Source organism: Lynx canadensis, chromosome B3 (assembly GCF_007474595.2).
Source record: "Lynx canadensis isolate LIC74 chromosome B3, mLynCan4.pri.v2, whole genome shotgun sequence".
Taxonomy (NCBI): Eukaryota; Metazoa; Chordata; class Mammalia; order Carnivora; family Felidae; genus Lynx; species Lynx canadensis.
Genome location: NC_044308.2, coordinates 105,169,571 through 105,186,096, shown reverse-complemented (window position 1 = coordinate 105,186,096; position 16,526 = coordinate 105,169,571). Strand labels below are relative to the sequence as shown.

Here is a 16,526-nt window from a genome sequence, read left to right as displayed (position 1 = left end):
GTGTGAATTTAACATGTACAATTCAATTGCTAATCTGGATTACTCCAGAGTAAAAGTAGCCTCTTACTGAAATTGAAGAGATGGATACTTCCCTAGTCCCAAAGTAGTCCTGAGCTGTCCATGGTGACTCTGAGTCCATGCCACTAGATGAATGAGGATTTGGACTTAGCTCTTATGCCAACCACCAGCTGGGACAGAAAAGCCTAATTATGTCACCATGAAGTACTTACTGTGCCAAATACATTTTTTCAAAAAGATTATCCTTCTACCTTTTATATATGCCAGATGTAACTCTATTTCCTAACAGGTTATGAAAGGATCTCATCAAAAAACATGTGAAGGTTTATTTAAATTAGCTTATCTACACAATTAAACAAGCAAACAAACCCATGGTGAGGAACAGTCTACAAAACGGGCCTGTACTCTTCAAAAATATCAATGTCAGGAAAAGACCAAAAAAAAAAAAAAAAAAAAACCAAAAAAACAAAAAAACTGAAGAACTTTTCCAGATTAAAGGAGATTTAAGAACTATATAAACTAGGATGCCCAGGGGTGCCTGGATGGCATAGTCAGTTGAGCGTCTGATTCTCGGTTTCAGCTTGGGTCTTAATCTCACATTTCATGAGTTCAAACCCCATGTCGGGCTCTAAGCTGACAGCACGGAGCCTGCTTAGATTTCTCTCTCCCTCTCTGCCCCTCCCCTGCTTGTGCTGTCTCTGCCTCTCTCTAAATAAGTAAATAAACTTAAAAAAAAATTATAAAAAAACAAAACTAGGGCGCCCGGTGGCTCAGTCAGTTAAGTATCTGACTTCGGCTCAGGTCAGAACTCATGGTTCCTGAGTTCAAGTCCCGCATCAAGTAAGCTGAGCCCTACTTGGGGTAAGCCCTTGCTTCTCTCTCCCTCTGCCACTCGTGGTATTCTCTCTTCCTCTGCCCCTCGCTCTCTTGCACCCTCTCTGTCCAAAAAAAAAAACAAAAGAACCATATAAACAAAATGTAATGCATGATCTTGGGTTAGACCCTGGATTCAGTGGATGCCTATAAAGGCTATTATTGGGACAAGTGGCAAAATTTAAAATATGGACTATACATTATTAGATAATAGCATTTTATTAATGTTGAATTTTCTGAATTTGATAATCATACTTTGGCTATATAAGAGAATTTCCTTATTCTTAAAGTATTTAAAGGTAGGTCTGATGCTTATAATATACTTTCAGAAGGTTCAACCAATTAAAATTATCATTAGGGTGCCTGGGTGGCTCAGTCAGTTGAGTGTTGGACTCTTGGATTTGGCTCAGGTCATGATCTCATGGTCCGTGGGTTCGAGCCCCGAGTCAGACTCTGCACTGACAGTGTGGAGCCTGCTTAGGATTCTCTCTCTCCCTCTCTCTCTCTGCCTCTCCCATACTTGCGTGTGCATGCTCTCTCTCAAAAAATAAACGTTAAAAAATAGTAATAATAAAAAATAATCATTAAGTTAAAAAATAGCTACATATCCACAGAGGGAATGATAAAGCAAATATGCCAAAAATTTTAACAATTACTGAATCTAGATGATGAGTTTATGAAAGTTTATTGCAATTTTTAAGTTTGGAATGTTTTTGAAATAAAAAGGTTAAAAAATACATATACTCACTTAAAATAGAAAAACACATCATATCAATTAAGAAATTTGGCAAAGTAACTCAAGACAAAAATAACCCTTTTTGAAAAAGGAGTTATGATAATTCTCAGAGTAATGGGAATAATTAAGAACAAGGTCTGCTCAAGGTAAAATGTCTAACATAATGATACAAGATACTATGGAAAAGTTACCTGAACAATTTTAGCCATCTTAGAAGACTCATTTGTTTAATGTTGTAATAACTGTAATATTACTGTATATGAAACACTCACACAGGAAGAGATGACCTCCTTCCTCTGTTTGTCTTCTTTGCAATTACAGGAGTTCCAAAATGCTCTGGATTTGTTAAGGGAAGCTGGTCAAGTGTCTAGATAAGAAACAACAGACAAATTAAATCACATCTTGCCTTGATGTTAGAAGTTATTCAACTCAAAAAGTCCATCCATGTCACCCTACCTCACTCTCGGCAAAATGTCTCTCTCCCTTTAGGCAAAGTGAAGTGCGTCTCAGTGTTCTCTCATCACCGTCATCAAACACTACGAGAAGCAAGAGATATCAGAGAATTTATGCACACTAAGTAAACATGTCACTGCAGAGAACGATATTGCTGCTATTTAGTTAAGGCTTAATATTTGTAAGAACCATTATTTGGTTTTTTTTTCCAAAAGCTTTTAATGTACACAGTACATTTTTCATTCTGTAGATACCGAACACAGGTTACATGGCTGCTCCCAACTGCCTAAGTGTCTCCATGCACTTAGCAACCTAATCAAAGCACCAGTGATTAAATTACCTTTAATCCTGGAAGAATGAGCAAAAAAAAAAAAACCTGGTTTACAAAAAAAGAAGTATTATGGGTTTTGTTCAGAACAGTTATCAATGAAGTATCTCTAACTTCCAGAAACTGTTTGACTTCTAGGAATGCTTCTTGGATTATTGTACTACCTCTACTTATTTGCATGATAACTTCCTTTAGTAGAAGTCTATTGGGTACCAAATTCTAAAGTCATAAGATTCAACATTTTTCTTTTGCTGGAGAAGGATTAAGAAATTTAGAATTAAAGGTTGAAACAAGGAAACATCAGAAAGATGAAATTTTCTTAAATTTCAAAAGTCAGTTATAATTGCACAGAACCTTTCTCAGAAGTTTTTACTTTTACAACATTAAAAAAAAATTTTTATAGGCTTAATTTTCCAGAAACATACTCTTATTTTAACATCTAACAGTTACCAAGTGTATTAAAAAGAAAACGCTCTCAGAAGAAACCTGATTGCCCATCATTATGAAAAAAATAAAATATAAAAAGGTGGAATCCTTACCTCAGATACTTATAATGCAAATACGTATCAATATATGTTTGTGTATTGTATGAAAATACCATATACACAGGAAGGCATATACACAGAAATAGTTATTTTAAGATGTAATCCCAACTTCCATAATTCTAGATGCTTTTTCATTCTAACAGAATAAATTAATGTTAATAAAGGGAAACTCTACATTACTTTGCTTTAATAATATTTAATCATAAACTTTTTTCATGCTAAGAACTTATGTAAGAGCACTCAACTTCTTCAGTATTTATCTACCTCAGTTCTTTCTCCAAAAGTAAAGACATCTAGTTTAAATTCTCTTACATGCAGGAGACAATGCAGAGAAAATGAAAAGTTCCTGAAGCACATATTCAGAGAACCATGTTTGCACAAAAGGAGCCGTGTTGTACAGTCAATAACGCAGAAATTAATGACCGCTGCAAACACAACGACAGGATAAAACACAATATCCTCCAACAATTACATTACTAATCTACACTTGATTAACAGTGCTCTAAACATTTGTAACAAAATTATGATTCATATGGTGTCATCAAATCTAATAAATACACCACTGTTCTTTAAAACTTCAAGATCATGAAATTATTATACCAAACTTAAAATAATCCTTCATGTTTGTATTAATATCCATAAGTATATTAAAGAATAAAAGCTTAAAAGTTCCAATTTTCCTTAAAGGCTACAATATATAAGATGGTAACAATGGACACACACATACACACCCATGTGCACACACATTTAAGTGGAGGTGTGAGGAAGGAACATGAGAATATCAGAACAATCCATAATATCAAATTTATGCAAAATGTTTTCCACAGTGTTTCATCATTAATCAATGGCAGCCTCAAATCAAAATGTTCTGATGAGAAATTTCAACAATTTAAAATCTTTAATTCTTGTTTTTTTAAAATAATCACTTTAAGGGGTGCCTGGTTGGCTCAGTTAAGTGTCCAACTCTCTATTTTGGCGCAGGGCTTGATCTCACAGTTCGCGAGTTAGAGCCCCATGTCGGGCTATGCGCTGACGGTGTGGAGCCTGGTTGGGATTTTCTCTCTCTTCCTCTCTCTGTCCCTCCCACATGCTCTCGCACGTGCTCTCTCTCTCTCAAAATAAATAAATAAACTAACTTAAAATAATCTCTGAAATAATCAGATTTTTGGAGGAAAAAATACTTTTAACTTCAACACACTTTATCATGGATAGAAATAACGTAAGAACCAAAAAAACTTCTCAAAAGAGAACTGTGGCACCAACAACAATTTTATGATTTTATATAAGAATGCTTCCAACTTTGAGTGAACGAAGAGAAACAGTTTACTTTTTTTTTTTTTTAATTCACGGACTATACAAAGGTATGTATTTGAGTACTTTATACAAGTCTGAAAAGCTACATAACTTCTCAAGATTTTCTGAAAGACAAATAGAAACCCCAACAACACAGTGAACCTATTAATCAAGACATCCCCGATTATCAAAATCATGAAGAAGTTCCATCTAGAACAAGTTTCCTCTATGTTAGAAGTATCATCTTCCATGTTAGAAGTATCATCTAAAAGAACACCAAACACTCTTCAGGCACTGAAGAGTGACTCTGGCATTTTGATAAGAGTGAAATAATTAATTGGTATATATAAACTGGTGTATATAGTATATTTAGCTTTTTTTTTAAGTTCAAGATGTCTATTACAGTATGCCAAGAGGAAAAAGTGACTATAAGGATTTAGTAATTCTACGAAATGTTTTCTACTTGACAAAAATGGTATTTAAATAGACTATTGAGTGCAAAACATACAAAAGCAGTATCTCTGTTATTATGTTAAATACAGATACAAAAACTTAATTTGAAAATGACAAAGCTAAGTCTCTCTCAATAATTGATCAGGCTAGACAAAACAATGCTAATGCAAACAAATATATGAAGCCTAACTCTACACTTGAGAATTAAAAGAAACAAAAGCAACAGGGATCTATCTAACTACTAAATACAAAAAGATCTACCCATGAAAATAGCACTGTTAGATGCTGGAGGATAGTAAGAGAACAATAGTAAATTAACTTTATCTCTCCAAAGATGTAATTGGCTATCACCTATTAAGCTTCTACCATGTCCTAATTCTCACAGCAGCCTCTGCCAGGTAGGAATCGCTATCCTCTTTTATAAAGAAATTGAGAATCAGAAGGCTAATCAATGAGCTACAGTTTTGTTAAGGGGGAATCAAAATGCATAATAAATAGGTATGGGGCAGAGGCATAAAATGAACACAGGAGAGAAGTCAAGAATTCTGACTTTGCAAAAAGAAAATATTATTGTTGTATCTGTGTATACCAGTTAAAATTAATATTTATATATACATTTATATATTAATTAAAATATTTCACGTAGTGGATAAAAACTTTAAAATTATATACTCTAGGTAAAAGCAATAGTTTTGTTACATAAACTCATTTGTGATACAGAAATCCCTCTGCAGCCAAGGTCCAGAACTTCAGAAATCAAGAAACTTAACAAATGTATAATGATATTGACAAAATATCATGGGAATGCTAAGTCTTTTGGAAGGCCATTTAAACAACAGGTTAAAGCACATCACAGGAAGGCATAGATTTCTTTGTTGCTTAGTACTTTCTAAATGCTCTTCTAGTCCTGGTTTTGAAAACATTTGTGTGGTTGACTCTGATTATAAAAACACTTGTCATAAGAGGTTCTAACTAAATTAAAAAGCCTTGGGGCACCTGGGTAGCTCAGTTGGTTAAGCATCTGACTCCAGATTTCGGCTCAGGTCATGATCTCACAGTTGGTGAGTTCACGTCCCCAGTTGAGCTCTGCACTGACAGCACGGAGCCTGCATGGGATTCTGTCTCTCCCTGTCTCTCTGCCCTGCTTACGTGTGCTCTCTCTCAACATAAATAAACATTAAAAAAAAAAAAAAAGCCTTAGTAAGCCTACAGCACATTCTACAAAAGTCAGTCCATTCACCAGTTTAAGCTAAACCTCCTCTACTCCATGAACCATAACTTCCATGAGATCTGATACAACTGATGTACAAAACAGTAACCAGAAAGCATGAAAAAATCTTGAATCTTAAAAAGCATTTGTCACAAAGATATATAAATAATCAAATAAATTTTAGTGTAAAATTGTATATATTGTACATATGAATATACATTTTATATGTAAATTACTAAAATTAATAACAATTCTGTCCTTTACATTTTCCTTATTTTTCAAGTACAATGTGTTATTTTTATATTCCAAAAAAAGCAAAAGAAGAGCAGTTTTAGAATGTTTTATGGACAGCTGTATTTACCAGGAGTTAATGGCAACATTCAAGTGGAGATACAAATTCCAATCCTAATTAATACCTTTGAACCACTAGAAAGGTAACCATACACTTCTATATATTGCAGATTCCTTATCTTTAATGCAAAGATGAGAACTGCCAATTGAATAAACTATGCTAGGGAAGCACTGTTGTATGTTACGAAGAGGAAATATTTCCAAGGCTCAAAAAACAAACAAAAAATCCATAAACTCAGGCCACTTATTATTCAACATTAAAGAGGAAGGTAATATTAGATTTTTAAAAATTAGTTCATATTAGATCTATAGTCTCTTTTTTATAATTGGTTATTCATCTATCGTAGGAAAAGTACCTATGTTACGTAAGTTAATATCAGACTCATTAGGTAGCTTTTGATCACCAGTGATCATAACTCTTATTTGATCTAAACCAGTAGTGTGGTATCCTCTTTTCTTTTGTTTTTAATAGTCAAAGTTTGAGATCTCTTAAAATAAAAAAGTGATATGGAGATCATTAATACTTTGTGTAACTTTCTGATTCTACCTATATAACACTTCACTAGGAATTAGAAACCAAGAAGAATTTCAGAAAAGAGGAATTAAACCCAACAGGTAGTAGTCACTCAATTAATTGAAAAATATAGAAGGCTCATGACCTGTGAGAGAGGACACATTTTATTTTGCCATCTTTTAGGCTCATTATACTCTAATCATTCTTTATGTGGGCTACATGCTTCAATATCTAAATATTCTTTATAACAGAGAGTGCTATATTGAACATACTTAAGTGAACAGTGCCTATTAACATCTTAGATTTTTTAGGTCACTTGCCATCATTACAAAGATGCAAAAAACTTTAATATTTTGAATTTTTCTCCTGAATAAGTCTCCATTTTTTCTAAGTATGGACTACTTTACTAATGTGTAATACCTGCATTAAATTCACCCAATGTAATTATAAAAAGAAAGATTCTTGGATTGCCATCCCCAGACCTACTAAATTGAAGAGATTTGGAGTCCTCAAATCCTCATTTTTTAAACAAACACCAAGTGATTCTTATGTACACTAATGCTTGATACACGAATTACATGCAATTAAGATGCTAAGCTCTTTCAGAAAAAGAATTATACAGTTTCTTCTGTAATTACTCATCACAGAAAATCACCACAGAGAATGCTCAGTAGCAACTAGCTTTTAGAAATGCTAAAATGCCATTCATGTAAAGGATAAAGATCTGCTATTCTGGAGTGCAGAAGTCCCAAATGTGAAAACATGAGAAGTATCGCTTCTGCAGAATCACAAGCATTATATCAGTAAAACTTCACAAGTACTGTGAATGCAGCCTTGATATTAAATATCAAATAGGATGCAATATTAGTATTTGAATACACATCACATAATCTTGCGTAACTCTGCACATATCAGTGCCTGTAATTTTTTTTTACTTTTGAGAGAGAGAGAAAGAGAGCATGAGCAGGGCAGGGACAGAGGGAGAAGGAGGATCCCAAGCAGGCTTCACGCTGTCAGTGCACAGCTGGACGCAGGGCTCGAATTCATGAACTGGGAGATCATGACCCGAGCCAAAACCAAGAGTCGGAGGCTTGACCGACTGAGCCACCCAGGCGCCTCTCAATGCCTGTAATTGTTATCACTGCTTTAATATAATAAAATTGTATTTACTTAATCTCTAAAAGTTAACATTAAACTTAGTTTTTAAATCTCTAACAACTATCAACAGCCACAACCAAGCTTCCTAAAAATACGTAGTTCATAGTAACAGCACCATTGTGAACTGACACTGCTTTCAAAGAGGCCCAAGAAGAATAAAAATGGTTAGAAAATAGTAGTTACATACAACAAACTGCTACTACTAATAGAAGCCACAGAGTAAGACACAAGAAGTACAATTTTTAAACAAAGCACATTCTTCACAGCTTTGAGCATCACCTGAAGATGAATGATTTTTACCCAAAGCCACAAATCAAGTAAACTAAAAGTAAACCTACAGGATCATTTCCTTTCCTTCTTTAAGGAAACCACAACACCATAATTACACCACTTATACCAAGATATAAATGTAAAAACCAAACAATGCTATAGATGTTCAGTATAAAATAAAGGATGGATGTTATCCACAGGATTGTGTAGTTTGAACGTACTGAGAGGAGATTAGGAAATTTTAATCATTACTATTCTTATCAACATAATAACAGCAACTATATAAGTAGTACATTTAAGTTTTAGTTTACATGCATTAAGACACTTGTTGCTACTCCCTAAAGTTTTTTAAAGCAAGCGTAAGCTTATGCATGGAATGTTAAGTATGCATTCTCATTAGCAGCACATATATCTTTCCTTTTTTTATAGTGAACATTTTAAAATTTTTTTTATATTTATTTTTGAGAGAAAGACAGAGCAAAGTGGGGGAGGGGCAGAGAGAAGGAGACACAGAATCCGAAGCAGGCTCTAGGCTCTGAGCTGTCGTCAGCACAGAGCCCAATGCAGGGCCGAATCCACAAACCGTGAGATCATGACCTGAGCAGAAGTCGGACGCTTAACCGACTGAGCCATCCGGGCACCCCTCTTTTTTTTTTTTTTTTTTAATGTTTATTTATTTTTGAGAGAGAGAAAGTGTGTGTGTGAGCAGGTGAGGGGCAGAGAGAGAGGGGCACAGAGGATCTGAAACAGGCTTTGTGCTGACAGACAGGCCGATGCGAGCTTGAACCCAAGAACCACAAGATCATAACCTGAGCCGAAGGTGGACACTTAATTGACTGAGCCACTCAGGCACCCCATAGTAGCACCTATATCTTTTCTGAAAGGTGTTGAGACTTGACTAAATGAAAAATCAAAAATTAAGCTATGATCATCTAGACTTGAATCTACTCTAGCCAGAATTTTTTTAGTCTTTAAATTTTGTGGTAACATCTGTATTATCCTTATGTAAAACAAGCAACAATACATTAAAAGATTGCAGCTGTGCAACCTTAATTGTAATTACAGGAAAAGTAAAAATGTCTGATTACTTACAATACTAACTTGTACTGACTTTCTAATGGAAGAAAAATAAGCATATAACTTAACTTTCTTGAAAAGAAATATCTAGGTAACCTAAAAAAGAAGTACATTCTTTTTGTTGTTGTTGTTTTAAGTTTGTTTTGAAAGCGAGAGAGAGAGAGAAGGAGAGGGAGAATCCCAAGCACGCTCTGTGCTTTCAGAGCAGAACCTAACATGGGGCTCGAATTCAACAAACTATGAGATCATGACCTGAGCCAAAGTCAAGAGTCGGACTCTTAACCAACCGAGCCACCCTGGCACCCCAGGTACCTTCTTGGATCAAATAGCCACAAGTGACCAAAGAGATATTATTTTTGTTACCAGCAGCCATCATTAAAATTTCAGCCAACTATATCAAGTAAATTGACAGTAAATAATACCTATTTCTGCCAACATAATGATTCAGTGTATTTACAAAATAAAAATATATGCAACTCCAAATTAAATCCTATGTATTAAATTAACTACTTACCCACAGTATACCAACTAGCATCTGTCAACTTGCTGATAATAGCTTCCTGAAAGGATCCATCAGATGTCCTTGTTTCAACAATAGCTCCAACCTAAAACACGAAATTGAAATTTCATTATCAAATTTAAACAGACCAAATCACTCCCATGAACTATATGACCTGGGTTAAAATATATACATTTATGATAATTCTACCTTATATACATTGACTTAGATCTTTATCATTTATAGCACTCATGTATTTATCATGCAATCTGAACCCCAAAATGCTTTGGCATTAGTAAGATAGTTGTTATTATTATCCTTATTTTACACATTGAATATTGTGGCTCAGATGAGAGGATGAGAACACAGTCTCTTAAGTATTACTTCAGAGCTTTTGTACTATATCACATTGCCTTCAAGGGAATTGTGTAATATAAGAATCAGAAAACCATAAGATAGCAAAAGTAGCTTCAATTTTCTTTCACAGAAATATTGAATACTGGATTCACCATTCATATTTAAGGGACCTTTTAGATAAAGGTTCACCTGAGGAGAGAGGGATGGACCAGTTGACCTTCTTTCAGCTTCCAGACCTTTGTCTATCAGATATTAACCGAAGTGGTACTCTGACATAACAAAGATTTATTACATAAACTTAGAAATGTTTGGCCAGAACATGGATGGAAAACACAATATAGGTACTCACTAAGCTAAATTATGAAGTCAACATACTTGGTAACTTAGAACAACAGAAGATTCAAAGTTATAATGCTAGTATATTATTTAGCAGCCTAAATATCTCTGACAACAATGTAAAAAAAAAAGAGGTATTCAATCTAAGAATTAAAAACAAAAGGTGGCTGAAAACTCATGTTTATATATACACTAAAATTACTGTCTATAAGATGATTTACCTTTCTAAAGGATATAGCCAATGTAACATCATAACATACTAACTCTACAACATTTCATTTGTATTTTTGTTTTCTGATTAACATACTTATAAATTTTAAAACTGTCTACAAATAGAAAATTTAATAATTTACTGTATGTATTTGTGATTCATCGTTTCAGATTTTAAACTGCAGAATATACGTACTCTTAAAGGACCCTTTACTTGATCGTCCTGCACCAATTGTGTAGTATTATCCTGTTTCAGGAGTACCTGGAAGACATTTTGTACAATAATTTGCATGTTAACTTTTAAAACAACATGTTTATGATGTCTTTAATCTATGCTTTCTTACCATCCTGTGGTTACTTCTGTTTTAATACTTATTACATTGTCTAATATTTATGTTTATTGTCTCTCTCACTAATTGTGAGCTCCTTGAGGGCTACAATCCTCCTTCGTCACTATAACCCCAGCAGTTAGCAAATGTCAATGCGTATTACAGGCACTTCATAAATGTTTGCTGAATTAATGAACTATACAAGATTTATAATTTGAAGTGATTGCTATAAAAGTTTAAAACTGCCTTCATTGTTCTTTATCAACAAGTTATAAAAAGTTCTGTCACAAAGTATTAAAAAAAAGTATCAAACATTATTGCCCACATACAAGGTAAACAAATTAAAACCAGAACCCTGTTGGTCCTTTATAAAGTAAACTGAAATAATAATCATGATATGTATTTCACATACAAATAAGTATTCTTTTTTACTACAGATTCTCCCAAATATATACAGGGCAATCGTTCAAATAGATCAAGTACCCAAATATGAAAATTGAAATTCTATATAATGTATGTATGATAAGAGCTCCCCAATCACTGTATTGACTTTAAGTAAGTATATCTAGAGCCACAATACTAACAGAAAGTTTAAGTTCTCAAAGAAGTCCAAGTAAATATTTAGTAGTCAAATCCCATATAACTGACACAGTAAAAATGCCAAATGAAACAAAGAAATAAATGTCAAATGATATCTTAATACTTGAAGAAAAATTCCACCAGATCAAAATTGAAACACAAATCTCATAATAATCACAGATAAATCTATTTCTCTACCACACAAATCATACTCTTCTAATTCACTGGTTCTCAAACGTCAACATGCAGCAGAAACACTTTAAGCGCTTATTAAAACACAATCACTGGACCCTACTGCCAGACTTTCTGACGCAGTAGGTCTGGGGTCAGGGCCTGAGAACCTGCATTTCAAACAAGTTCCCAGATGGAGCAGATGCTGCTAGTCACACTTTGAAAATACCTGCTCCAGTTCATTTACCCATTCAACATATTTTGAGTGTCTACTATGTATCAAGCACTAGTCTAGGTGTTGGGGATAGAACAAGTCAAACATTTCCTCCTTTTATGGTGCTTCACTCTTGCAGGAAAAGATCAGGTATGTAAGTGAAAAGCAAACTGCAAAACTGAAAGTACAGCATGAGCTAATAACAACAACAACAACAACAACAACAACATTGTTACAGTAGGCTCTGCACAATATCTGACAGACCATATAAATCTCTCTGTAGTAGTATCAAAGAGGACTTTCATGAACTTTCTTACATAGCTCTGTAATGTTAAAGATGTTTATAGTAAGTGTGGATTACTTTCGTAATTTAAGTACGAGTATTAAAAACATTTATGTGGGAAAACTACTGGAATGAAACACGAAAATGTTAATAGTTTCTGAGAGGTAAGCGATGGGTATTAATCTTTTGGTACTTTTCTGTATTTCCAACGATTATACAGAAATAATGCAATAACTTTTTTCTGGTCATAAAAGGACCTTAAAAATAAAATTCTTAAATCATTTTTAACATGGTCTTTAAAACAATTCCACTATATTATTTTTCCTAATCACTTGAAATCATCTCTACCTGAACATTATGAAAGGGGAGAAGAGAGATCACAGCCTAAGTAAGCATGCCACAACAGCAGAGAGCCAAATAAAAGGAAGTCTCATGAATGTGGTATTTTCAGAGAAGCATTTTGGAATAACTTCTCATTTTGAGTTCTTTATTTCTCAATTCTTAATGTGCTTTTCCTATAGATTTGTATATAACAGTGCTTTCACATAATAATGATTCAGGAAGTCATGATTCAGTAAAATGTTGATTTGCAGTCTCCCCCTCCCCAACTCTCCTCAATCCAGGTTGCATGAAAAAAAAATTACCTTAACTTTTACCAGCCTTTTCACAGTCTTAATTTTTGCCTCACAGAAGGCACCTCGGTACTTGGCACTGACATCAGTTCCCACTGTCAGGTAGGCAGGCTCATCCGCCGCCTGATGAAAGAACACAAAATGTGAATGTCACTAGTATTTTCCCCTACACTCTAACCTTAAGCCACGTTAAAAGGTTCTACATTTAAAGTGCTAAGAATATTAACAGTACTGTTTATTACTAGCATTAATAATTTGGAAAATACCCCTTAAGCAAGCACTTGTATTCCCCTACTGCATAAACTATATCCTGACAACAGAAAACGTTTAAGTTCTTAGTAACTGAGAAGTATCAGCAAGGAAATATGATAATGTTTTTTCTTCCAGATATAAAATGTTTCAACAATTCTATAATTTAAGAAATGAACACATTAAGAAACAAACAAACAAACAAACAAACAAAAAAACGGGCACCTGGCTGGCTCAGTTCGTAGAGCATGCGACTCCTGATCTCGGGGTTGTGAGTTCAAGCCCCATGGTGGGTGTAGAGCTTACTTAACAATAATAATAAAATTAAATTAAAAATACAAAATAAAAAAACCTCCAAAACCAGAAAAGGTATACTCATAGTAAGCGTCTCATAAAACTTTGAGTTATTCACTTATGGCCTCCTGGAAATTGTGTTTTAAAATTAGAAGAAATATCACTGTTAAGATTAATACTAACAAGACATGGTTAAATGTTTAATAATATAGCTACATTAAGGCAATATCTCTTTGGACATAGTATATCTGCATAGATAAGAAATGAAGCCAATCCTTTTGATAAGGAGAGCATTATCTGGGGGAATCGTTAGCTAAAAGCTACATATTAAAAAAATCTAAGTCTAAATTCAGCTGATGAATGCAGAGATATGAACTGATGGCTCAAAACTTGGAGCTGTACCTAATTTATCACACTAATCTTCTTGGTGTAGAAAAAAAATAAGCTTTACTAAAAAATATCTACTTTTTAGCAAATGGTCATGATCAGAATGATACATTGAAAGATGTGGCAAATTTCATGCTACCATTCATCTTAATCTTGATGGTAAGAGAATGATAGCTACTCTTTGTCATTTTACCTTTTTTTAAAAGTTAAGTGTTTTCATATAGGCTCAATTCAATGGAGCTAACACTGCTAAATGCAAAGGTAACAGTGTACACTTTAGAAATGATACTTTTAAGTAGAAAATGATGTTTCCTTTTCCAATAAGTTTTTCCAAGTAACAGTAAAAGAAAGTAACATGTCATTTCCAGAAGATAGGAAAACAAGAAAGTTTAGGGGAATGCTGTATTTCAGAGCTTAATACACTGAGACAGTAAATGAGTAAGGAATCAAATACCTTTTAAAGTCAGTGCATTTACAGATAATGCAAATTGAAGAGGAACTCTCTGGCAAATAAATATCTGATCTGAAACATTCAATGCCACTGCACTACACAAAGCTATACCTTCCTTGCCCTTCAAACATCACATACGATGTTTGCACTACTAGCTGTCTTCAGAAGAGTATCTTTTCAGGTTGTAGTATGTTTTAAAATATTTACTACAACAATTGAACTGAAACAAAACATTATTAGCTTTAGTCCACCTTCAAATATTTTAGCTACAAAATTTCAGAGAAGAGCCGCTATCTCCCTTGCACAATCCACATATTCCTTCCTTAGAAAATCATGCTGGCATTGAGGAAGAAAAAAATTTCAAAAAATCCCCCAAAGAACCAAACAGGACAAAAGCTTTACTTCTGCAAAGGCTGCTGCCAACACAGGAAGTGTTTAAAAATACTAGCCCAATGGACAACAATGGAAAGGCTGCACCAGCCTTTCCAAAGTGCTAACTGCTTCAGAGAGGGGCCGGACTGACTGCATTAGACACAATGATCATTTCTCACTCTTTCAACACGTCCTCATTTTCAGAAAGCGCTGCTTAGTAGAGGAATCAATTTCAAGTAGCGAAAAAAAAAAAAATGACATTCCACAGCAGCAGCCTCACGACAAGCAGTGTCCAGGGCACGAGGTTCAGAGCAGCGTTGACTCCACTTACCTTCATTTTCACTGGCGATCTGTGGGGTTCCAGCTCAGCGAGCTATCTTCTCCGTCGCTAGAATCATGGGGAGGGGAAAGACAGGCACAGAATCAGTCAACTAACAGAGGGGAGCGACCCAAGGAAAGAAAGTAAACAAACGCCAGCGGGGAGGGGCAGAACCCTAACCAGCGAAGGGAGCCGATCCCCCGGAGGGCAGCCAGGACGCAGGAGCTGAGGAAACGGCAAGAACCCCTCGGGCGCCAAAGGGCAACCCGTTCCTCCCCGGAGTTCGCCAGCGGCCCACCGCGCCCCCGCCTCGCTCGCCACTTTGACCCGGAATGCTCAACTCGGAGCCCCAGGTCGGAGCGCTCTGGAAAAGAGGAGGGCGCCGTTTGGGCTTCTCCAGGTTCCCCCCAGGCGCGGTAGCCGAGCTTTCGCGCGGCCGCCCCCCTGATACCCCGACTTCGGCCCGCGCCCCGCCTCCGCCGCTCGGCCCCCTCGGCCCGCCCCGGGCCCGCGGTGGCGGCAGCGGAGTGTCACGGCGCCATTGCTCTCCTTCCTCCGCTCTGCACCATGTCAGAAAGGAGAAGCGCTTCTTCACCGATGGGGCAGGGGCCGCGGCCTTCAGCCCGGAGGCGCGAGAGTGAGGGGAGACCGGCGCAAGGGAGGGGGCTGGAGGGGGGGGGCGGAGAGGAGGAGGGAGGTGGCCCGGAGAGGGTGTGGGAGGGGAGGGGAGCCGCACAGCGGCAGCCACCGCCTCCTCCCCGCGCCCGCCTCAACTTTTTGTACAGCCTAGAGTGGTACCTGCCCCTGGCCCCTCGGGTCCAGCCACAGACTGCACAGGAGAGGACGCGCTGCGGAGTTGGGGGCCGGCTCCCCCAAGCAGCCCGCTTCTCATCGCACGGAAGCAAACTTAGCGGCGCGGCCAGCCCCACAGCCATTTTCCCAGGGAAGCAGCCGAGGAGGAGGCTGCGGCGGCGGTTCCTGCAGTTGCTGCCGCGGCTCCACGACCTGCCCCTTCCCCTGCGCTCGCCGCACCGCTTGCCCAGCACCCCCTCCCCACCTGCGAAGCTTCCAACTGCACCGGGACCCCGGGCTGCTAGCAGCACGAGCTGCTACTGTCGCTTCGTCCACTCAGTATCCCCCACTTCCCTTCTTCTCACCTACTAACTGCGGGTGAAGTGCGCGCTGTCAGCTTCCGAGTCCTCCGCCCCACTGACCCCCGTGGGCCCCCGTCCCGGCAGCACCACTCCCGGCCGCGGCGGCAGGTCCTGCGCCCGGTTCCCCACTCGCCCGATTTACTGCCACAATCCACCAAATAACAAGCTGTTGAGCAGACTCGCTTCTACACGAACTCCTATTGGCTGCTCATGACGCCGAAGAGCTTTGGATTGGAGCTCGCTACCTGCCGTCCTCATTGGATGTAGCTAAGAAACTTCACGGATTGGTGCGAAAAACAGCAGGTAGGACATCTTCCACTTATGATTGGCTGTCTCCGAAGGCTAACGTTACTGGAGAATTGGGTATTGAGTAAGCAGGTTCTGAAAAATGATTGGTTGAGACGACTCCGG

The 16,526-nt window shown here is 37.1% G+C and overlaps 1 protein-coding gene across 2 annotated transcripts in view; it reads right to left on the bottom strand.

The window, feature by feature from the left end:
- The window catches only part of ARID4A (AT-rich interaction domain 4A), a 64,430-nt gene extending 48,167 nt beyond the window's left edge, over positions 1 to 16,263 (bottom strand). For both annotated transcript variants that reach the window (XM_030319205.1, XM_030319206.1), the window contains exons 1-7: positions 16,119 to 16,263; positions 14,974 to 15,030; positions 12,902 to 13,012; positions 10,878 to 10,943; positions 9,794 to 9,884; positions 2,084 to 2,163; positions 1,900 to 1,994 (exon numbers count right to left, since the gene is read on the bottom strand). In XM_030319205.1, coding sequence (XP_030175065.1) covers positions 1,900 to 1,994; positions 2,084 to 2,163; positions 9,794 to 9,884; positions 10,878 to 10,943; positions 12,902 to 13,012; positions 14,974 to 14,979 — 449 coding nt within the window. In that variant the 5' untranslated portion in view covers positions 14,980 to 15,030; positions 16,119 to 16,263. The remainder of the gene's footprint in view (positions 1 to 1,899; positions 1,995 to 2,083; positions 2,164 to 9,793; positions 9,885 to 10,877; positions 10,944 to 12,901; positions 13,013 to 14,973; positions 15,031 to 16,118) is intronic.
- Positions 16,264 to 16,526: the final 263 nt, after the last annotated feature.